This window comes from Opisthorchis viverrini (assembly GCF_000715545.1).
Source record: "Opisthorchis viverrini unplaced genomic scaffold opera_v5_48, whole genome shotgun sequence".
NCBI classification, from domain to species: domain Eukaryota; kingdom Metazoa; phylum Platyhelminthes; class Trematoda; order Opisthorchiida; family Opisthorchiidae; genus Opisthorchis; species Opisthorchis viverrini.
In genome coordinates, this window is record NW_008751704.1 from 779155 (window position 1) to 804723 (window position 25569).

A 25569-nucleotide genomic window follows, 5' to 3' on the forward strand; every position below is an offset into this window, starting at 1 on the left:
ATGGGAACTAGTTGTGAGTTAAATTTTGATTTGAAACAAAACTGAATAGCCCCCACAAGGCGACCGGTTTTCGTTTACCCCAATAAGCAGGTTGATTCGGGTAAAGTATTCCGTCTACTAATTCCAGCATCCAGTCGGTTTGATTGAGCAAATAATTCTTAAGGAACGCTTTGTGCAAATTAAAACGTCACCTGAAGGTCTTCAAAAAAGTCAACAGAAAATACGGATGAAAGTGTGACAAACCAGTAACAAGCCTAATTTTCCACCTACTGACCATCTTAAAGAGAATTTATTAGATTTTTTTCTGATTGGCATTTTTTGCATATTTATGTGAATAGCATGTAGATAAATCCAATGATTTATGATCCTTTCAAGAACAAAGTAGTACCTTTTATTTGTGGTTTGATAACTATTTATGCAAGCAAAGCTTAGTTGCCTTTGAAAAAGGGGTCGCCGTTGTCCGTGAGTGGACCTTGTTGAGGACTACCCATGTCAAGAGAGCCACCTTCTATGAAATCAGGAACCACACAAACAGAACGCGTACAAGCGATTCTTGCATGATTTCAGATACAGCTCAGTTAGCTGAGGCAAAACTTGCTTGAATACCCTAATAGCTTTTTTCGTGTGTACAACAAATAGATATATATGCATGCATACATGACATAATTGCCGTCCCATTGGGTTTTTTCTTTGAAAAAGCATACGGCTGCGCAAGTATACAAACGCTTGCATGAATTACCAAAAATGAATGGTTTGCTTCCCATCGGTATTGATCGCGAAACTGGGAACTCGGTGTCGTCCCGGATTACAATAGGCGCACGTGGTGACAGCTATTATGAATACCTCCTTAAAGTAAGACTGTGTTTTGAGTGCTATTCACTTCTAAAATGGGATCTGTGTTGTTAGAATGCGGATTTTTTGAATCAACTTTAGATGATATTCCTCGTGTTTGTTCATATGAGAACAGTGCGCTGGTTTACAGTGCTACATATACCCGGAAACTGACAGGGAAATGTCAAACTGGCGAGCCACTTGATCATCCTCTTATTAGCCTTCGACTACTCAGCGATATCTGTACTCAGTAGTGACTGTTGGAATGTAATTCCGGGAAGCGAATACGTAACTTTGTGCTTTATGGTTGCAGTGCCTTTCCAGGTTAGGTGAAAAAGTGCCTTGAACACAAAAGTACGTTGAGATAACGAGGACTGTGTTCAACTTCTCTGTCTATTTTCTAACGTGGCGCGTTGCTCAAATGATATCTTGTATTTCAACCGACACGTTATTCTTGTCATCACAGTCATTTTCTTGATGTCACATATAAGAGTGATGAATATTTTTAATGTAAGTTCGCCGATTCTTTCCTTTCTGGTGCTGTCGACTGGGATTTTACCCTGCGAATGGAACCAGTCTAGACTGCAAGACCAAGAAACACTGTATAGCTGGTTCGTCCTCACGTAATATCATCTCTCACGAAAATCTAGAGTTTCGGAATAGCAGTCCGTCTCTCTGGTTAATGGTTTGAACACTGAACCAGTCACAAGCATTTGGAGATATGGATCAATTAATTCAGCCATCTCTCAAGGGCTCTCCAAAAGAGATAAAATTCAAGCTTGGGAGGTTTACTTTGAGCAAAAGCGCAAAACAGCTGGTTCCAAAGAAAAACGTTTATCTGTTTCCTTTCTTTTATTGTAATCCTTAACTTTACATATCCAGTGTCTTTTATCATTGCCCGAAATTTTGAAGTTTGTCCATCAAGGAAAAACGACCAAATGAGGTCGATATTCGCGAACTTATGATGAAGTAAAAAGATTGAAACCAGCGAAGAAATTTACTGAGTTTACGTATCGCTTTAGGAATTTGCATCAAAGCCGTGTCATAGGTCGACTTATTTTATTGGCCTGTACTTAGGTTGCACCTGTCTCATGCCAAGCATATTTACGAAATCATCATGTTGACTCACAGGTATTTGTCCTAGTTGGGCCTAAAGAAAGTCAAAAATTATCTGGAGCATATCCTGAAAGGAGTTGTTGGAAACGCTGATGCAAACAATTTTTCCCTTATTCCGTTATCTCAAATACTTAATTTCGTCCTGGAGGTGGTCTGATATCCCCAACGATTTTGTTTTATCGCGTACTGAGAAATTTTCAAGGCTTCCTCCAGTGAAAGGCAACGAATAGTACCGACTGTTACATCACTGTTTGAGAGTTAGCAACGTAGATATACTTGTCACCTCTGGTAAAGTACCCTAGTGCTAAAAATTCAGGATGGCTACTGTCTTTTAGATTTGGCATTCACATAGACACTTTGAGTAGCACTTTATTCCTGTTCTAGGCTGTTTCTTTGCTAATGATCTCTTTGCGTTAGCTTTGGCATTTATGATGATCTCCGATTTTGGTTTACTCACCATTCACTTAGTTGCGAATTCTGCACCACTATTTCGTGGCAAGACAACCCTTTTGGCCATCGGTTAGCTCAAGAACGACAAATCACAAGGCCGCCTGTATTTTGAAAACTTTGTGTTACTATACGTCCTTAAGGCCACGTTTGTGTAGTTTAATTATTCTGGCCGAGTGCACAGTTAATATTAGCAAGTAAGTTCCAACAGTTCCGTTACCACTTGCTCACGGTATCCCGAGAGGCATACTTAGCTTTTGCCAGGAGATTTGCACGATTCAAAACTCATGTAACTCACCTGGAATTCCATGGTGCATTCTGTAAGCGGCCTCAGGTGCCTAAACTTTCGTTCGGTGAATGGGCTTGATCCTGGAGTTATTTTATCCTTCAAAATGAGCACATATCAAACATTCGCTTTAAGGAAGAAATTACCAAAGTTTAGCATACTCTGACCCACGTATGTTACATTATTTTTGGACTTTAGATGGCTCAAAAATATTTAGCGGGCTGCAAACCCAATGTCAAGCTCAGTAAAAAAAACAACCGACTGCTTACCTAACAATCAGTGAAAGTGGGAAAGCTTCTTACCACGAAGTTGTTTATTAGCAAACGCAAACTAAGCGTTTACAATCCGTCAGACACAAAAGTGAATATCTTTTCTGCACAAAGGTTTTGAACGTAAACATTATGAGCTTTCCTGAACGTTCACTGAATATTAAACAATAGTAAACGAACACTGCAAAGCGGTTCCATAATTTCCTTACTGACCTTCACTGTCCATTGGATGCGGGAGCGGAGGTTGTACATCAGAAAATAGGCTACTTGCATGCTTCATCAGTAGTTTACGTCGTTACACACCTTCTCCCTTCAAATATCGCGTGCATGCCCCTGATGTTTCGTTTGCATCAGTTAGGTCGTCTTCAATAGCTGGTCTGCCCGACACCCCTCCGGGTGTATCATACCACTTTCGAAGCTTAGCAGCGTTTTCCCTTTTCAATCCTGGACCATCCTGAATTGTATAAGCGTTCCATTGACAGCCGATAAGGGCAAACGGGTCTTGCCACTGACTGCCAACTTTCCGCAGTCTCGGTCCACTCCTTCCATAGTTCTGATGATCTTTTCATTTGACCTTTGCACGCAGAGATGTCGTGCCTTCCTACCCACCTTTTTCTGTCTAGTTCTCTCCTGAACCGCGGACAAGTTTTCTTGATCTCCTCTACTATCCTTCCCAAGATTCTCCTGCGACAGACTTGTTGTTGGCTACAACACGATTTCCGATCATTCGGAAAGCGCAAATGTTGGCCGTACATCAACAGGAAGAAAGGCTTTTCCATGATTGACTGAATCGGCTTACGATTTGCTAACAACACCATCAGTAATTTCACTTCCCAGACACCTCCTGTGACCGCCAGTCACTCCTTAATCGTTCGGTTAGGCCGATTGTTTGTGGGTCGTGATGTGTCGTCCCCGACCGCTTGATGTACGATTGCTGATAGCAAATCCAAAAAACAGGGCACCTGATCATAAGGATCATTTTGGCGCTCCGTTGTTGGCCACCGCCTCGACATATTGATTTCCACTAGCTGCCGCCATAAGGTCAACGGACCGTAAATCTCCGATTTCTGATACAGTGGGGTGAGTGACCATTGTCGTATCCATTTTCATCAGGTGGCATCGCTTGCAGGCCACCACATAATCCATTTCCTCACTTCCTATCCCTGGCCAGTAGGCCCTCTGCCGAAGTGAGCCATTTGTATTGGTGCGTCCTGTGTGTGCTGTCTCATGCAGTTCAACAATCAGCCTCCGCCTCGAAACGTGAGGTACTGTGCGCACTACGACAATCGAATTGTTGGTATCCAATAATATTATGCTAGTTTGGCTCAAGCTTAGTCTAATAACCTGTTCCTGGACGTTTACAGCTCTCTCTGTGTGTGTGTGTTCTGAATACCTCTTTCGTAGTACGGAATCCTGCCGCTGTAGGTGCGACAACCTCCTGAGATACAGTTGGACGGCGAGGCTATTAGCGCCAATCGTGATCTTTGGTGCCTCATCTCCGGCCCCTGGTCTTGATAGTCAATCGGCAAGGTGCTCCGCCTCTCTTAGCACGTGCGGGATTGTATTGTCGTGCCGTTGTGACCGGAGCGTCCAGCGCGCGAGCCTTTTGCATGGCTCTCATACGTCCTCACCCGAACAGTGTCACAGAACTTTGAGCGAACCATGTATCATCATATATACGCAGGCCAGCTTCCCAAATATGCTTCAATACGACTTCCGAGCCCGTTGCGAGCCGCTATAGATGACGATATCGTATCTGTACACAGTAATATTGTGTAGTCTTAAGCATCAAACATCGGGGAAGAAGAATGGCGTCTCCGACAAACGAAACGGCATCTGTCTAAGTTGATTTTACTTGAACGCTATCTTTTTCCGTCCTTTGACTTGTTAGCTAGCTGGAAGTATTCGGAACACAAGTTAAATGCCGTGAAATATCGGGACCGCTAGGGCGAACTGGAAATCTCTGCAGCCGAAGGGACCGCTACAACCCAGTAGTCATTTCATTCAAACGCTGGAAATCCACACAAAATCTGTATGTTCCAGCTTTTTTCTTCACAAACATAACCGGATAATTATTTACACTGTTGGCTTCCTCAATTATGCCAGTTTTAGAACCTGACTAACCTGTTTGTGGAGCTCCACCCGTAGATGGAGCAGTAGCTTACGAGGACCATAATCTCGAAAGCGTTCGGACGAAAGGGAGATTTTATGTTGGATCCACGAGCAAAAACCAAACAAATGTTCATTGCCCGTGAGCATTTTGGAGTACTCCTAGACCACAGACTGACGGACCATTGCAGTACGAAAGCTTTCGTAAACGAAGTTCGCTCACGGCAGTCTTTTGGTGACCTGCAAACTTGAATGAGCCATACTTTGTGATCATTCTATCCCGCTTTACATCCACAATGGAATCTGCGCCGTTTGGGAAAGGTGCTATCAAAATTTTCTGTTTATGTCTGGGATGGTCGGGAACTCTTCCTGCACCGATCGGTCTTTTAGATGCATTTAGTGCATTTGCAGTTAGTAATCACCCACTGCCCTCACGTCTAGCAAGCTTAGTTTGCATTCAGCTTCGTCCCTTTCTGCCTCAGTGACACCGCTATTTCTGTATACATTAAGGATTGTGTCATAGTTTGTGTCGCAGCGCTGATCGTAACCCACCCGGTGAAGGAAGAGTAAATCAGATCATCATTATTGACAGGCAGCCGGTTGCGGCAACACAGATTATTCCCGTGGCCAGAAATGACACGATTAAGGCATCGGCTCTTTCAAACCTGCTTCTGCGATTCTATCTTGATGGCAGCAGGCTGTTTTGTTAGTTGGTCCACTCGGGCCCGTGGTCGCTCTACCAGTGAATCATCTCATTTCTATTGTGACTGCAGCGTGGCCATGGTGTCTTGGCCAATGCCCGTGTCAGATGCACCAGTTCCACCACACTCATATGGCCGTTTGCTCTCGCCAACGGCAACCGGGAACCAAGTGCCGGCCGCCTGCTTTCGTCGGACTGGTTAGACAACAAGTGATGGCGCGACACTCACTTCAATCCTGGCAAGGCAGGGTTCACCGACTGTTGCAGACTAGCGAAGAGAACTGTTGCGTCACATCGCAGTCATATTCTGTCCACTTTGAAAAGCGTCATGTACTCCTGGCCGTCTGCCATTTTGTCGAGCTCCGCTGCCAGTCCAGTCCATTTTCTCTGGGCTTCTTCTGGAATAGAGTTTCTTATCAGGGCCGCCTTCGTCCGTCCCTGAGAAGGGTTCTGAAGCCGCCAACTTACATGTTTGTCTCCAATCCAGCGACCTCCAAAGCGCCCTCAGACTCCTTCGGGGGATTCTACATATCATCTTCAAAAGGCTGTGGCCACGGGGCATCATCCGTATTATGGTCACGACACCAAATGAAAGTAGAAAAATCTCAAAGTGTTAAGGTGTTTTCAAGTAAACATGAACTTATTCTACATGCCATTAGGTACGAAAGTAAACATGTCATGTGCACAGACGTTTTGAAAAATGAACATTCTGACGCGTCCTCTTGAGCTTTCCTGGACGTTCACTGAATATTCAACAGTAGTAAACAGACACTGCAAAGTGGCTTCATAATTTTCTCACTGACTTTTACTTTCCATCGTATGTGAGAGTGGAGCCTGGACATCAGACCGTAGATTACTTGCTTGCTGCACAAGTGATATACACCGCAACACTCCCCAATATCCACTTGAGGCTGAAATGCAAATAACTTTCTTAATGAATAACAAAAAATACTCGATATCATATGTATTTGCAACCACTTCATTTTCCCCTAAAACTAGATCTGTAACTTTTGCTTAAGTAATTCTTTATGTTTTGAACTTAACATTCTACCATTCAAAACAGTTTTAAACATTTCAAATTTAACTAAGAATACATAATCCATTGCCTCTTGACCATGTTTAGCAATTTTTACTCATCAAAATTCTGCGCAAACATAGTTAGTAAAAGAAATGTAATTCGTAGACGTCCTTCTGGAACGTTTTGGAGGGCATTTGCATTTACTTTGTTGATATGGAACTACATAGACTGCGTTTGTCGGTCATCAAAAAGAACGCTTATAAGAGATAAACTCTCAAAATCAATCCATCGGCGCTAACATGTGTCATTCAACATCCTCGCCCTCAAAATAAAGAATTCAACCGGCCCTTCCCCTCAAGTAACCCTCCCTCTTACTATCTGATAACGATTTTGATGAAAATTCTAGACTATTCTGAATTATCGAAAGAAATACCTTGACGGAACCCAGTTGTGCAACAATAGATATCTTAGAAACCACAATTTTTACAGAACCTCGAGTCAAATCTTAGAGAAAAATGATTGCTTATCAGGAATGCTGCCAGATAGTGCCGCTATCAGAAGGTTATGTATACCTCAGGAATAATTTCGCTCTTGGTTTACGCACTTTGTGAGATTTGTAACATTCGCTAATGTTTCTCAATACACAATCGTGTTTGTGGGTGCAAAACACAGTCAAGTGGTTAGGAGGCAGTGGATGAACACGGAGGATGTTAATTGTGCTTTTTCGAGTACAGAATCACTTGACATGGAATTTATTTGGCATATAAAACTTGCACAGCTTGGCAGTAGTATACCAATCCAGCAAATCGTGATAACCTACATTTATCAAATAAAATGGAGCATCGAAGTATTGTACGCCACCCTTCGAGGCTGTCAAATACAACATTTTATGCAGGAGTAGTGAAACAATAGTGCTATTAGAACTGTCCACAACTTCCAGGAGACGGTTTTAATCGATCGCCTGAAGTGCAAAATATTGCTCACAGTCAAAACATTGAAAACGAGCGTGCTAAGCAACGGACATTTTCAAGGGATTGCTTGAGCTCAGATTCTTTCGCGTCACTTTATCCAGCAACCCACTGTTTTCTGAATAAGTTCAAATGAGTACCATTTGCACATATAGCCATGAACGTAAGAAAAAAATGAGGTTTGGATAAAAACCTACGAATTACCGAGGGGTTGAAGTGCGAGAGCGAAAATATGTTTCACTTAAAGAAACATGAGATTACATGGAATCAATACGGAACGTTCCATGTACTTGAAACTGAAGTTGTTTGGGGACAACGTTGTATTTCACAGATGGGAGGCAAAAAATACTCTTAAAAGTCTTAGTTCTCTGTAGTAGCTCTGGCAGAGTGATCCCATTCCCTTCTGAATATATAATTCCGGTTCATGACAGTCAAAATATGGATACAGAAAATCAAGTCTTCTGTAGTGACTAGAAAAAGCCATTTCATCCAGATCTCAGGCGAGTTTGCTCAACGACATAGTGTTTCCTTCCGGACGGATTGAGCTGTTTTTCAGTGGATCTAAGTTTTGATGTGCGTACAGATCACCGTATTCTGTTCTACATGCGTACTAACTCATACAAGTACATTTCCATTCGTAGATACTGTTTGAAGTGGCCTAACTCGGTAGATTATCTTTTATTTACGGAACAGTAGTGGAAACATTTTGAGTCAGCCCTATGAAACGTGTGTTGCGCAAGACATTCGATGAAGCAGTCGATCCTGGTCAAAATATCACTACCGTTTAGTAGCAGCTGTGTATGAATTGCATATGAGTACTCAGACTGTTTGCAACTCTGATGCGGATGTGGACAAATACATTGTGACAAAACGTTACAATAGGCATTTCTCTTGATGGATGCAGACTTAACTTTATATGCATCAGAAAAACAGATTTAAGACATTGGAGAGAGTTCGTGTGGACTTTGGACAACACCTGACTAGAATGAGTTTTCTCAACCTCAGTTACTCGGCACTTCAAAATTCGTGAAGAATTTCCCTAGCAATCGATCAACCTGGTTATCGACAAATTAGCGTGTAGTTTGCCTCTGTTTCAGTCAAACGGGGTTTCCTAATGCCTTCTACTAAATTTCCTGAGTACATGTACTGTGCCTTGCATCTGTGCGTATGTCAGCCGTACAGCGTGTGCGACAATCGAACACATGTTTGCTGTGAGGACGGCTGGTAGTGGGATCACGTGACCAGAAATCATACGTGCTCAGCTAATCCTATAGAAGCGTTGCTTGTTGTTCTTAGGTTCTTGATTGCCTAACATCCAGATCTTGTTGCTCCTAAGTTAACAAGTAATTTTGATCAATAATGTGCACAAACCTCTGTGATACGAACGTAGCTCATAGATTTCCGGGATACCAACACCAAAAACACTAGCTTCATCCTGAAAAAAAAACAGGCAGCTGTCAGTAACAAATCATCCAAAAGTAGTTCATTGAGTCTCTGACTAATCCCATTTCTAAATCTTGACCAACATGCTTCTGGATAAGCAAGTATGCAAGCCACAGTGAATATTTTGCTCACAAAAGACTTACTCCCCTCGGGAGGTTAGGGTTTGACTAAATGGTGTGTTATGATGTATAAATTAACCGAGGAAGAACAGTGCTCTCCTTCTTATTATTGAAATATCAGTACAGGACAGACGGCTCATTTTGTGTCAACTCAAGCTCATAGTTCAGTGCAAAATTTACTGCTCTACACCCAAGTTAGAATCTACAAGCCAATATCTGTTACACATTCACTTCCTATATTGTGAGGTGTGCCCACCCAGCCCCTCCACTTTTGGGGCAGCAGAATCCGTCTCTATGACAGGTCACTTTTTATTATACAGCTAGTTTAGTCTCACCACATTCTTCGATTAAAGGCACGGGTACAGCAGTCCTCTTGAAATAAGGTCCCACAAAAAGAAACCCCAAGATTGTTACTGCAAACCATAACTTGTGATACTATGTTGGGTCACGCGGTCACGATTCATCCCTTTTTTATCGCACATTTTGGAGATTGCGGCATAATTATCGCATAGAGTTTTTTGATCGAGTAGAACGTCGAAGGTAAATAGTGTAAACAGATTGAGAATTTTTTCCAGTGGTATACGCATCAAACAACCAATCCACCCTTACTGAAGCTCACTCCTATTGGGCTTACTAGGAAACAAACGTGTGGCTTGCAAATTCGACCTATTGTGTGACAACATTTCAGCTGGTATTGTGTGGATGCTAACGTACCCAAGCAGGTAGCATCTAGTGCACAGTCACTCCAAGATTATTCAACCAAAATGATTGATTGGAGGCATAGAGCTATTAGCGAATTCTGAAAATAGTGAAATAGCTGACTGAGATTACGTCTTGAAATTCTACTGGGCTTCATTGTTTCCTCAGGGTAATCGTGCCCAACATAGGCTACTGTTTTTTGTAAAGTATGCTTGTTTCGGTCCCGTTTTGTTAATCGCGTGTGATCTAAACCATAGTTGTTGATGAAATCAGAATGGATGGTTCGGCAGTACTTTGCACCCTCCCGTTTACCTTATGACTGAATAGGTCAAGATACATGTGCATAGTGCCCAAGTTGCATCCGAAAAGGCTTCACTGAGCTACACCAGCCTGACATTTATGGATGCGAATTTCCTGTAAAAAGTGGCAACACTGATTGAAGATTCATGTACACTAATGGAACGTATATTCCTGTAGAGGGCTGAAGGACACTGATAGTCTATCGGATTATGAAGTGTTCCGTTTTATCAGGCCCCCACTTTACGAAGGCCGCTTCCATAAATTCCCAGAATCACTGTATTAGCAAAGGTAACGGCCATGCCTCGTACACCCTAACTCCTACCAAAGCTCCCTGAACGGACAGCCTACACAAGCGGTGACGAATGATATAATTTGCAGGGTTGTCAGAAAACTCGGAAAATTCCTTATACCACCAAATCCACCCGGTAATTTTTACGGATTCCCGAACAATTGAACATGATATCTGCTGTCCCACACTCCCATTTGGCTCCTAACTTAAACGCTATATATCGTGTCCGTGACCGAATAGCGGTTTTGGTTCAACTTGGGCACCGTAAAGATGGTGGGTATGTAAGTTTATTTTGAGTCGGTAAAATCCTTGGAACTCCAACTCCTCAGGGGACACATTAACAATCAAAACTTAAGTTCCGAAAATGTAAAATCGCGAGCGAAGGCCAGTTCGGAGAAACCTCACATAGGTAATCCCTTATAAGGTCTGTGGTTTGATTGAGTTGCCGATTACTTGAGGAGATTTTGGGTTGTAGCACTAATTATTGTATTGAATAATTTTCTATATAGTTAGGGCCTTGATTGGTATCAGTTCCGGGTGTATTCAGTTCCAGACGCATTATCGTGACACAAAATCATTAGAACTAAGCTGCCTATATCCCTACGAGAAACACTCGTGTACGACATTTTTGGTTACATTCACACAAATCATGAGGGGCTCAACCGAAATAAGAGTGCGTTTAGCTGTAACGGAATTCCACCAGAATGAGGTGTTATTTTCCGCCTTGAATTATATCATTAGGTGGACAGGAAACGAAATATAAAGGTCATGCAATTTTCTAGGAAACCGAGTTTGAAGGCCGTCAAAAACCGTTGGGGTGTTGTTAAATGTCACACTATTCGCGTCTTGTCAGACACTGTTTCCCAATTGCGGTCCATTGGTTATTTGTATGCAGTATAGCTGAACGTGCAAATACCGGTTAATAGGGGGTTTTTCGTTGTGCAGCCAAACTGTACGTGACAACAACATGTAGGTTCGGTTCCGCGCGTCACAAAATATTGGCCTATTCGAGCAGCGCTTGTACTGTATTTTTTGGAATTTAAAGACTTACGTCACTCGGTACTGCCAAGGAGAGAATGACTTTAAAAGTCAATCGAGGCCAACATGGCTGATGGCATATCCGCAAAGCGTTGTGATGTGGGCGCCGAACTTAACTGAGAAGTACAGAGCCAACAAGTTGCAGATGCATTTTCGTCCTAGTCCACCTGGACTAGGAAGGTGGACTGATGCACATATCATACTCGGTTTATTATGCTCCAAGACCCATAAGGTAAACGCAGGCACTGGCTGCTGACGCTGGGTCAAAGTAGGTTGCTCTTGTTACTCAGCGAGGTCTTTCCCTAAATTCGCTACTCCTGGGCGCTCGATTCGGCACACTGCTAAATCTTCGTCGTAAAATATGGATGCAGTTCGTCACCACTAGTCCATGGAGGGAGACGGTTGTGTTTTTAGCATACAGTTGCCCGCACGATGTACGTGAAGTTTAATACTATATGTATATTTGCAATACCGGACAGTTCGTGCGAGGTCCTTGCTTTGGTATGGGGCTTTTGGCAAAATGGTTTATCACACGAGGTCGTACTACACAGTCTAATCTCCTCGCAGATTGTTGAACCACTCGGCCAGCACAGCAATGCATATACGGAAGAAAACAGGCCAAGCTAAAGCCACATTAAGTCTCGGCAGTCAAATTACCGTTAATCTATCTATGACCAGTACACAATTTCTGAAACTATCCGCGATGAAGTTGTTGGCTTAGAGTCAATGTTCGCCTTTTTTGGCCTGTTTTATCTTTCTCAAATGCTTCTTTAATCTTCGAACTTACATGACCACCGTAAGCACCGCGTGGCTTCATTGAGAGTGCGGCTATGGTCTCTTTTACGTCTCCTCCTTCAAGAGTCGATTTATTGGTATGTGAGATATACGTTTCCTGAGACTGACTAATTAAGGTGAATATTGTGAATACGGTCTTGTTATATCAACTATAAGTGCACACCACAGAGTTGCACTAATTGCGCACCTTTATCTTAGGAGCGAGTGTGTTCCGACATGCAAATGAGAAAAACCTAGCGTACCGACTTGACTTAATTTTCCGTCTGTGCAATTTAGCGTACTGCGTTGTCCTGTCCTCACTGCGCCCTTCAGTGCTTAGTCACTTACTCAACCCCCACAACACACTCACTGGTTGCTTTTCACGGTACTGCAGAGCGCAAGTACAGCCGCCTTATTCCATCGCTTCAACAAGTCGAGTAGTTTTCTCGAATACTCACCCCCACATAATGAGACTCTTTAACCCATTGACGTAATACACTACTCACGAGGTTGCTGAAAACCCTTAGACAGCTCACCACCAGTTGCGCCCTTCATGTGACACATTATGTAAGTGCAGCTCCAGAATTAATGTCAAACCGCAAAACAATGGTACGCCAAGGTGTACACAGAGCGGCAAATTCAACTAAAGAAGACCACTGTAAATGAGCGATTTGGCTATATTCATTTGGTTCCATCGGCACAGATAAGGTGGTGTGCAAAAGTGCGTACTCCTAGAATTTTGTTCAATTTCGAATTTCGAGTGGAACATAAGGTTTGCGAAAGTTTGACGACTTCATTCACTTGATAATGCCAAAGAATTGTTAAATCAGTCATGCACTGTCGGAGTGTTTTTCGCAACCTTATGAGTAGTTTTTAACACCTATACAATGTATTTCAGCATCCCTAATATTGTACCAAGTGGGACATGATCTCATCTGACGCAGAACGTTCGGCTGAAAAACAATATCACAAACCAGAGACTCAGCTGGGTGTCTGCCAATAAAACCGAAGTGTTGTGCAAATGAGTGTAATTGTAGAAGATTCTGTGCAGTTATTTTCAAACTGTTTTGTAGACCACGTTATCGCTTCGTGACTTTTAGCCCGTTTTTTGTGTAAAGAAAGATGACAGTGCGGCTCCACCGTTCATAATAATTAGCCTTCTGAAGATTCAAAGTAAACGGTTAACTCTGAGGTTGGTGTTGGTGCTCAATAAACTCATGGAATTATCCATACTGTCGAAAAGCTGTTGGACTTTAGATCTCCAATCTTAATGCTGGTAGCTGCATCTGATTTTAGGTGCGGCACGCAGTCATATGGTGCTCGTAACTCTAATATCGGCAGAGTTAACATTGTGGCAAACCTCAAGGAGTTCGAACGGCACAGATCTTCTGTCCCCCACAGACTCCTGTTAGTTGATTGTGTCCCGGTGAGTATGGAGTTTGCTGGTCTCACGGTCAATTGAGATTATGTTGGCATGTGTCCACTAGGGCAGAGAAACACACAATGGCCTGCGAGGAAGTCCGCCTGCCTAGATTTTTTAGAAGCCCAACATCGAACGGTCCTTGAAGATACTACTTTGAAGTCAGATAAAATGGTCCACGACGTATGGAATCAGTTGGATAAGTACCAGCATGTGGTCTGTAGTGCATTCAGCCCAGCGCATCACTATTTTGTTGAGCATATTACCTAGATTATTTTCCGCGTAATAATGTGGCCAATCATTGTTTTGTCCCCACTCCTCAGATGAGTCCACATTACACGCGACCTCCGCCCCATATTGAAACATATGTCTGTTAATGCGTGCCTCAATGGTCCAGTAACGGAAAAAGCAACCTTTTTAAGCTTTATTTTAATCTTTGCCACAGCGCTTACTTAACTTTCCCAGCATAACCAAATTTTCAAACTTACACAAAAAGGTCTACCGTGATAACTTTGGGGCATATAACGCCAGATTGTGGGACAGATAACTAATATGCGTGCGTGCATTATCTTTATGCGAACACGCTTGAGACGATTGATGAGACCGTATCGCGCATGAGCTAAATGTACCGCTAGCCGTTTTCGGTAACCCAACTTTGGTATAGGATGTGTTACTGCCTTCTAGTAATGTGGAACCAGTTTAGGGATACATGAACTTGCGCATCGCTGGACCAATTTCATCAATAGAGGTCATTCAGGTCTCTAAAATTAAAGTTTTCTGTGTGCTAATTGAGAGACTAACGGTAAGGAATACTTCAAAATTTGAGTTACCAAATGACCGTCATTCCTGTGTTTGACTGACAATGTGCTTCATGAAATTTCTCTTGAGTGGGGATAGAAAACCGTGGTCTCTGGGAAGCTATAATATCAACTTTGCTATTGTATTACCACACTGCGTTATATCTTGAATTTTATTCAATGTGCACTATCATTCCAACATAATTTTCAGAGACCTTGCTTGCTAGCAAGCCTGAACCTGGCCGGTGGTCATAAAGTGAAAACGTCGTTTCTCCAATATTACAAGCGGATCCACGGACATAATGAATACCTGATTTACCTGTTCGGATTAGCAGACTGAGTTGGTTGGATGTGTGACCAATCAACTACTAACCAACTCGATGAGTAATCAACAAAACATAGAGATGAATCCGGCGGACCCACAATCTGGTGTTAATACTCAAAGATCAAGGTCCACTATACATTGTAATATATTTCGCATGTATATCTGGATCCTGTAATCTTGTCCACACCGTTTGTTCTCGCCAAAACTTGATCCATCACAATAAGGTCAGCTGAACGAAGTTCGCAGTCAAATATCCGTACTACCGATAGAAAGCAATCAGCCAAGTGATAATGAGTCACTACCCGCTAGTGATGGTGTTCTGAATTGGGCGGAAATGAAACTGAACGAACTGGCCAGTTCATTCACGCATACCTGTCTGTCGGAACCTGTGGGTGGGTGAAAAAATTAGCAAAACACGTAGGGTAGTTGGAAAGTGGGTCATGGCTCCATAAACCAACAGTGGATAAAACGTTTGAAAATCAAACAAACTCTTGATGATGCAATGAAGTGGTACCTTATTACTGAGTTTAGCAGGGACAATTTTTCTCTTTGCAAATAGTTTATTAGGGTTTGAGGCAAAAGAACGATTAGGCTGCAAAGTAAGTAGGTTTTCTTAAATTTACCAAAATATTCTTATTTGTAATTCCATGGTTTGAGAGTCCGCTCAATGCTTTGATATTTACATGGCGTCTGAGATGGATCAAATATATTCAATTTTGGTTTTTCACTGAAGTTAACGAATTTATCCAGTTGACGAATTTATTATATTGTTCCTATTTTTGTTCAGGTGTGGGTTCAGACAGGTAAAGTACTGGACTATCTACGGACGGACTACATAGAGGCAATTGAGGGGATCAAATCCAGGCTGATACAATATTCCAAACCAAACCGTCTTCTTTTTATTGGAGAAATTGACGCCGACGGAACCTTTTTGCCTAGAATGGTATGTTGTGCGCAAACTGATCTATGATGCTAAGACGCGTTAGTCAAAATATTGCAAGGTTGGTTTGTTGTAAAACTTGAACTGAAGCCTGAAAAGAACACACGTGCAATGGATAGCATGCAACAAAAGTGCACAGTACTTTTCTGCTTCCCTACATAGCATAGATTTACAGTAGAACTCAGACAGAATCCGAGTTGGTGATGGCTTGGGGAGATTGAGAAATATTCTTTCGAGTGCAACCAGTCTATGCTAATAACCCGAGAAGCATTACTGCGCATCCCACAAAATCCAGGTGATTTCGAACCAGTGATCTCCCGGCTAGTATTCTGAATGCCTAGACCCTCGGTCACAAGAGGCTTATCAGAAATGTGATTAACTTGCAATTAAACAGAATACAAACCAATTTGGTTTTCACGGGAGACTCAATTAAATCTCTCATGGGAGATTGAAAATATTCTTTCGAGTGCAACCAGTCTATGCTAAAAACCCGAGAAGCATTACTGCGCATCCCACAAAATCCAGGTGATTTCGAACCAGTGATCTCCCGGCTAGTATTCTGAATGCCTAGACCCTCGGTCACAAGAGGCTTATCAAAAGTGTGATTAACTTGCAATTAAACAGAATACAAACCAATTTGGTTTTCACGGGAGACTCAATTAAATCTCTCATTTATGCTGTCCTCTAACTGAATGTGCTGCACACAGGCCGCCTCATGATTCAGTTGGCAAGATATTCGAGATATCGCAGTATATTTTCATAAGGAAAACTACCCACAAGTTCGCTGAAAACTCTTCGAGAGCGCGCGACCGGTTTCGCCCTTATTGGGGACCATCAGGTATGTTCAAGTAGCTCATAAAGTTGACAGAAACTCGGGGACTGCACCTACCTGGTGAACCCCAAGAAGGGCGAAACCGGTCGCGCGCTGTCAAAGAGTTTTCAGCAACCTTGTGAGTAGTTTCCTTTATGAGAATACAAACCCACTCAAGCTACAACTACGAGATATGAATCATGTGGCCACGTGTTGAGTGAATCCGCTGGTGCCAACTTTTTACCGACCTTGTGAAATTTTCCTCTGGACTACCTGCAGTTTGATGAGATATGGGGATTTTCAGTTGAGACGTCGCATTTCGGCTTTTCAGCAGAGATAAAATTTACTTACATTACGAAACCCCACTTGCATGGTGTGTTGTCAAGGAAATAAAACACAGACAAATAGGTGATTAATAACTGGGTAGTCCTTGGTTCGCAAAGTTTTGGTGGGGGTTCGCTCGAGAATGTTAGCTGTTTTACCGGCTCTCGGCTCCATAAAGTGATAACTTGTTAATCGTTCCAGTCTTGGCGATATTCGATAAGTGACACACTGATGAGCATCATATGAATCAGCAGAGTTTCGCGAGTGTATTCCGCTTTTTTGTTGCATATGTGTGCAGGACATTCTGGACTCCGATGTTGTGCTATCAGACGGCTAAGATAGTCACAATTATCGATTTAAGGTGTGCCCAAGTATCAACGTTTACGTCTGTGTCACGTTTGTACTTCGTTTCAGTAACATATGAAGACTTCTCTGTCCTGAAAGCAATAAGTGTCCTACTGAATAAAATTTATCCACAATATGGCTTGCAATTTCACCACCTCGTCTTACATTCACATTAATTTGTTTACATGGATTTCTGCTCCATATTTCTACATGTATGGTTGACCGGAGTATAGTACACAAAATGTACTTTAGCAGGCAGCCACAAGAAGTATTAGCTTGCCGAAAATTTGCGGTTTTTGGTGCAAATGATGTTTGGTAACCTGGCGGACGTACATCTCTCAGATGCTAAGCAAGCTCAATAGATTGCACTTTCAATACCGTTCGCACAATACCAAAAAGCCTACCAATTAATTTTCGTTATCTCCGCTTATCTCAGTTGCTAAGAACCAAACACGTCTGAATTAATGTGACCTCTTGTGTAACCAGTCGTTAAATTAGTCACTATTCACGCGTCTCCTTTTACTGGTACAATTTTTTCGCACCAGTTTTTCGCATTTTTTTCGGGACAAAAGCAAGCCATGCGTATACGGTATTGTCTTTATCTGCCAAACTTTTCATAAAGGCTTCACTCTACCGAAACACTCCAGCTGGCAGTGCCGGGATAAAAAATGTCCGACGGCTAACTTAAGTCATATATTGATAGAATAGCTGCAAAAATTTAATTAAGCTTGCAAACTCTCTTAGGTTTACTCACACAGTTGGAACTTGAGCAAGGATGGTACCCTCTTTCCACAAATAGACAAATATTGGAAGCGAGTAATAGTATTCTGCGTACGGAAAATTGCATCACAAGTGAACCCACGCAAAATATTTGTAAAGAAAATGTGAATGGATCACTCGCAGCTTTTTGCGAAGTCCCACAAATGTTTCCAAAACTATTTTTAAAAAGACCGCTAAATTTGTTCGATTTTTCACGATATTATTTCACTTGAATTTTGAGCTTTCAAAAATTTTCTATGGCAAACATTTTTATCATACGTCAAACGTTCATGTTCTTACGGACGAATGCAGTGATATCATTTCGTTGCTTTTAGCTGGACAATTCACCTGTTCCTAGTGTGACTCAAACGCAGAACAGATCGAGGAAGTTTTTGTACACGCCTTACGCTAACAGTGAGACTTAACAAGTCTGGCAAATTCACTGAGCTCTACAGCCGATCGGATGCATGACAAGTTGCCTCTTTCTACATTATTTGTACGCCTTGTTCAGCATTTGAATACCTGTGAATACTAGCCTTCAATGCCTGTTGGGGTGTTAGTTCGCAGTTATCGAATACGCAGACGGCATAGCGTGCTAACACAAGTAATGTTAAATAATCTAAACAATGGTACATCACGGTTTTGCTTCATACCTGCGAAGTATAAAGTGCTGCTACAAGACAATATAGGCGCGAACCTCAACCTCATGCTTGTGGATGAGCCCACTACGATAGTAGAGAAATGTGTCTATCAAAGCAGCTCTACCAGTACTGGTGGTCTCACCAAAGGCGATCTTTTCTTCCAAACTAGGAAAACCAAAGCAGCTTTCTTGAACCTGCATCACCAGCAGCGTAGGAGTGGCATCAGATTATTCGTCAAAGATCGAGTCTACAATGCTGCCGTGTGCCCCCGTATTATTGTGTAGATTAGAAACCTGGCCGTTACGTGCGGAGGACGCCAAAGGTCTTCAGTCTTTGATCACCGGTGTTTTTGGAGCGTTGCCCGAGTCTAGTGGGAACACCGGATGAGTAAATCTGAAGTACGTCAAATGCCCTTCGGGAAATATAACTCGCACACAATAGATGAACCGATCACACTCCACAGGTTGCGCTGGGTTGGCCATATAATTCGTATGCAAGTATTGCGGCTTCCTCAAAGAGCTCCCTCCGCACAACCGCGCAGAGTGAAAAGGAGCCAGAGGAGCTCAAAAAGTGACCTTGAAGCGCAGTACGGAAGTCATCACTAGCAGACCCAGCTGCGCTGGTAATGGCAGTCTCCCTGAATGGAGACCTCGAGACGAGCCAGGTCAATAATTAGAAACAAACCCCGCTCATGCCCTCAGTGGCGCTCCTGCATTCAACATATCGCCTTCAGTGCATAGATTCTCTCCCAATCGCTCCGATCAGGAGTTTGCTAACAACCCTGTGTTTCCGCATCAATAGTATCAACTAAGTCCTCCAATATGCGGCCATCTACTTAACCTCCCCGAAAAATCGGTGAAAAAAACCTTGGCAGCTAGAACTACTGTACGGCAAGTACGCGGTTCTTGCAGCTGATGATGATGATGGTGATGATCTTTACAAGACGGATATTGAAATCCGCCTTTTATCCTTTATGACGCCTGGGTGCTGTTTCAATCTTAGCCCTGTGTAACACTATTCTTCATGTTGCTTTTGAAGTTACAAGACACGTGTCGTCTTTAAGGGGTTCGAACAAGCTGAACAACATCAATTAGAATCTATAAAATAAACCTCTACCGATGGACGAGTTTTGAAACTTTTCCAGTGGTTACGCTTTACTCAGCGATGGGTTGTGCTCCTAACAAAGAGGTAACTTGTAACAGGTACAAAATCTTTGTATGTAGACAATACTTAATTACAGGTCGGAAATGTCACTCTTAGTAGTCGTTGCAAGAAAAAAACAGTAATTCTCTTGACTTTTATTGTTCTTCATTTAGTTATTTTATTCAGATTGGATTTATTAGCCGCCTGAAGGGTGATAACCTAAACCAAAAGCTTGTGGCTTCGAAGCATAACAAGGTAGCATAGGTTTGGATGTCCAAGCAGTTTCCTGTTAGTGAATCATCAAAAGTTGTATAGACAGGACAAAACTTAAACTGATGTGTACTTTTGATCAAAACTACTTTGTAGAACTCAATCTGTTTCTTACTGAAATTATTCATTTGATACCGAGTAACGTCGTTAGTTGCCGTAGTTAGTTGCTGCTGGAACCAAGGGGAGTAATGACAGAATGTTTTACATTAGCACACGATCACGGTTTAATATGAGGAATGAAGTTCACTTTGGGAAAGAAAAACGCAAGTTGGTTTTACGATATCGTCGCATCTTCTTTGGAAGTTACATGTTTTTGCTGCTTCGAGACCTCCGACTAATGAGAGTTGATTTTTCACATCAGTAGGGCCGATCACTGAGGCATACTCTAGGTTCAATATCACTAACAGGCGCACACTGTCCGCTGTCATTCTGCGATCTGGGACTAATATTTTGCTGTCGAAATGTTAAGCTAAATATTCTGGTGCAATGTATCACAAACTATTGGAACTCTCTGTCTCCCCTCTCACCACTTGCCGTAGCTAGATCACGTTAAATTAGCTCTTTGAAGGCTAGACCTGTTTCATTTTTTCATCGTTCCTCCGATTGATTTGATATTTCTAAATACGTAGTTTATCCACCCTTTTGTGTGTAGGACCATTTAGTTTGTTTTCTTCCGGGCACTTTGGCGTACGGAATACTCCACAACATGACTCGGGCACATCTGGAACTCGCCGAAAGTTTGATGCGCACGTGTTACGAGATGTACAGTCAAACCGCGACTCTCCTAAGTCCAGAGAATATTTTGTTCGACGTAAGCAACAAATCCACGAAAGATTTCTGGCCAGCAGTAAGTGAAAATTTAATTTTTTTGATAATTAAGTGGACCTGAAACTAACGGTATAAATTGATGACTGGAAAAACGTAATTGGTAGGCACATACAATTGTTTTAGGTAATTTTGTAAAATTTGCTATTACGGTTGTACTTCTCGGCTTATTCGTTTTTAACTCACTATTGATAAGGTTGACAGCCCACTCAGCGTTTCATTCTACTTATAGCTCACCAAGTGGGCCTATTCTTCGAGGTTCCGTTTATATGAGCGTCGATTTGCAAATATGTGTAATTTATCAGTCCTTACCAAGTTGCTCTCCATAATGGGAGGTACCTTTCGCACATAAAATTCTTCGGTCGGTATTCAGTTGTGCCTTTTCATTACACTGCATATAACCTTTAAGTTTTTTCTGAAATTCTTGCGATTATTTTGAATATTTTAGTCAAAAAATCCTGAATCCTCAGGTAGTGGTTGTTAATTCATAAAACATCTGCTTGAAATTCAGCTAAATACCTACAATGGTGTGGCTGGACCCCCAGAAGCCTCGGCTGACTAGATACTTTGTTTGCAGGGGCTCATCTAGTTAGTCAAAAAATCCTGCATCCTCAGGTAGTGGTTGTTAATTCATAAAACATCTGCTTGAAATTTAGCTAAATACCTACAATGGTGTGGCTGGACCCCCAGAAGCCTCGGCTGACTAGATACTTTGTTTGCAGGGGCTCATCTAGGAGGGTGGTAACCTGAAACTAACAATCAAAACGTCATTAATCTAATCCCATACGTTCGGTTATGATACGATTAGGAACCGAAATTTGCGTATTACCGCGGGCTGTGGGTTGTATTATGCTTTGTGTTATAAATATATGGAAAAATCCCAAGATCATGGTTTTGCAAATTTTTCATCCATCTAGAGGATCACGTAAAATACAGAAATAAGATTTGGCTCTCAACAGATTGTGAGCTCGTCCGCTAAAATTAGTCGCATGACCTATATGAAAAGGTTGCTATCTTTTGCGTTTGGCAGCTATTGTCATGTAGAGCACTATGGTGTATTCACTCTTGGACAATGCGCTTAATTTATATAACCATAAAATACCTTGTTTTCTCCTTAACTCCTAGAAAATATACTCTTCCACATCCAGTAGCGTAGCATTGTAAGAAAACTGGAAGCTGCCAGGTGCTCATCTCTCAGAAATACTCTAGTACTCTATTGGTAGAACTTAATGGGGTTCCCAGGGTGTTTTAGGTGTTAGGCTGAACATATTCACCATAAAGATATCTATGAGCAGAAGTCTAAAGGACAACCAAGCACAGCAACTAATGACAGACTGTCAGTTTCACTAACAGATAAAATACCTATGCGAGAAATTTCGTCTGTCCTCAGGGACTACGCGGAATCGCGTTGTCGTGATTTCTTAGTCTGAAATCAATCTATGCGTGTGACTTGGGGTTTATTATTTTTCTTTCGGCCTCTGACATCCCTGTCTCTAATTCCTGGGGTTCACCTGTCTTGCAACGCCTGAGGCACAAGTTACGAGCCGAAACAATGAAAGAAATGTCTTTTATTAAGTTCGCATTTTGCCCTTGAAGTTCGTGAGTAGTTGATGTACAGATCTCAGAGCAGATGTGGCGGCAACCTTTTTGCATGTGGGATATTTTTCCACCTACTTCAGTCGTACGTTGGATGTTATTTGATACTTGGTTGAACAAAATGCCATGGAGATCAATGGCGCTATTCGTGGCTAGTGACTGCCAACTTATTCCACGGGACTTTTTGTCAAGATTTTCTACGATCTAGCTGAAAGAAACTGCTTCTCAGCTGGTATCACTGTAAGCGCTATTATGACGGAAAAGTGCTTTGACCTCTATGCCCGATGATCCCGAGCGAACCGGTCTTCCTCTGTGTCATGTAGTAATAAAAGTAAAGATTCCAACAAAATAATGCTTTCTTAATTTCCTTCCGAAGGCAACTAAAAGAACCTTCAAAAATATCGTTATATTTTCAGTGAGCTGGTGGAAAATCTGGGCTCATCAGCTTTATACGACACATGAAACACTTGTAGTGTTTTGCATAACCCGGGGAGGACAACAACGTCATCTCAATAGAAACCTGGTTGCAAAAAATCAGGGTTGAAGGGTGACGCACATTTATTTTGGCCTGATACACAGAATCAGCAAAAAATGAAACCACGCTGAGCTAAATGTGGAGTAGGAACAGATTGTTGCTAACAAGGCTGGAAGTTAATGCACGTTTTCGGGGAATTTTTAGAACAAACCCTCTATAGTGGCCTCTGGTATGAATGTGTATTCAGCCAACTATCTACTTGGTACAAGGTACTTAACTGGCTTCGTTAGTAGCTAACAGAACATACAGTTGACGTCATCAGCGCTATGGAATTCGAGCACTAGTAGCGATGTCCAAACTTAAGCTTTCACCTAATGACGATAAATGATATAAGCGTACACTTCAAGAGCATCAATAGAGCAATGCCTCTGCGTTCATCCTGCGTCATTCCAAGATTCTCTCAAGATGTTCATTTCTCGAGGTTTAAATTTTGAGTCACACCACTTCAGTTTAATGCTTCCACTCGTCCAGGAAATCCCGCTGAGTACACAACATGTGTCTGAAATGAACTGAAACGCCTAAAAATTGTTCTAATTTTTCAGGCGTGAGTCTTATCCAGCGCCTATTTCCCGGCACTTAGATTATCTCTCAACCTAAATAATGTGGCCCACGAAAAACGGTGTATGGTTACCGACCGGTGGTTTTCCGACTCCTGAGCACATCCTCAGAATCTTGCACGTATTTCAGAGCTTATTCTAAGGAAAAGGGTTTTTCTTCCAACTGCTTTAATTTGTAGAAACGGCGTATGCATACAGTGCAAAACTGAGGCTCGAATTTTATTTCTCTATTCTACAGGCAGTAGGAAACAGCGGTTAGTTGCTTGCAGATTGCGCCACAAATCCTACGACAGGAATTAGGCTCAAAAATTAAGCCCAATTAAGCACAAAATTCGTGATTGTAAGCATAGTCAGCGTCCACCTGGAAATAGTCATAGAACGTAGCTGTCATTTTATCCCTTGGAAATATTTAGATGTGAAAAGGACACTGTGCAATCCGTTTTGGATTAGATCAAAAGGATTCAGGGGTGACTATAGCTTATTAGTTATGGCTGTACTATTTTCCACTGCAGTCTTGACAGCTGACGTTTCCTACAAAAAATTATGGATCGTTTTTTTATTTTATGCCTTAAATATTTTCCAAAATGTATCTTTGTCCCTCAAGTCTACCGAAAATATTCTTCGACCGGAAACAATGGAGTCCCTATATTATCTCTACACAATCACCAAGAACCCTAAGTACCAGCTGTGGGGCCGAACTATATTGGATGCTTTCGAGAGGTACTCCAAGTGGCACGCTGGAGGTTATACTGGTAAAGTTGATGTATCTACACCTGACTCAGAACGTATTGACAAGATGGAATCATTTTGGTTGGCTGAAACGCTTAAATACGCCTACCTGTTGTTTGACGAGGACGCTTCATCTCGATTTCCACTGAACAAATGGGTATTTAACACTGAGGCCCATCCTCTACCGGTTGTCTCCGATCCCAAGTCTCTCCTATCTGCTGTCTACGCTCAGCTAGGAGACGTTTAGGTAAAAACTGAAACACGTGGTTTTCTTCCTCTCTCTTTTGAATACCCTTTAGATTTTTTATCTTCCTCTGTCTTGAAGGGGTTCCACCAGACGGCTGATATTTTGCGCGTCCTCGTGCAAACGTTATAAACTGCTCTTGCGTAAACCGAAATCTACAGTGCTTAGCAATGAATGACACTCTACTTAAAAATATTTTCCTTTTGTTGTGGAATCTTTGACCGTAGTGATAAATGAGCTTCAGTCATTGGATTTATGAATGGCTTACTTAAATTTTTTATTTTTAGCCCTAATGCCTTGCTATTTCCTTTCAGTTTCTTAACACTCTCAGCAAATGCTTTCAGGTTAACCGATATTTTTGAAAGATGTGCCCCATTTCTGTGAAAATAGTTATACGTATTTTTGAGAGGCATTTTGTAACCTGCACCCTGCGCTTTCACATGCATGGCACTGAGAAACAAGCAATATTCCTTGATTCTGTTCTGAAGAGGATAGGACAACCTGTTAGGATATCCACTACTCTGTCGCACCGCGTCACTGTGCTTTCAACTGTGCGTTGAATCAGCAAATGTGGGTACAAACAGTCAGCTGAATAAAATTCCGTTTTACAACAATTGTCTTCTATCTATCTCTACTCTGGATTCTATACCTGGTTCTACACCATAGTGTCAGTGTTTCCTCGTCAATTGTTTCCAACTGGCCAAGCACAACCGAAACATCAGTAGACACAGGGAGTTGCTGCCTACCTCACTGGGTCAACTCCCTTCCAGACTAACCTAGAAGGCTTTCTCAGTGAAAGTTCAGAACAATCTTTTTAAAAACTCTTTGAATAATACATATATATAGGGAAACTTAATTTTTTCAAAGCCAGTTGCTACTTTTCTTCACAAAGAATCCCGGTT

At 42.0% G+C, this 25569-nt stretch overlaps 1 protein-coding gene across 1 annotated transcript in view; it reads left to right on the top strand.

Annotated features, from left to right (window-relative positions):
• The window catches only part of T265_03386 (hypothetical protein), a gene marked incomplete at both ends in the record, with an annotated part of 51241 nt that extends 25986 nt beyond the window's left edge, over nt 1-25255 (top strand). The window contains 4 exons of the mRNA XM_009167855.1: nt 700-852; nt 15736-15891; nt 20834-21028; nt 24299-25255. Coding sequence (XP_009166119.1) covers nt 700-852; nt 15736-15891; nt 20834-21028; nt 24299-24670 — 876 coding nt within the window. The remainder of the gene's footprint in view (nt 1-699; nt 853-15735; nt 15892-20833; nt 21029-24298) is intronic.
• Nucleotides 25256-25569: the final 314 nt, after the last annotated feature.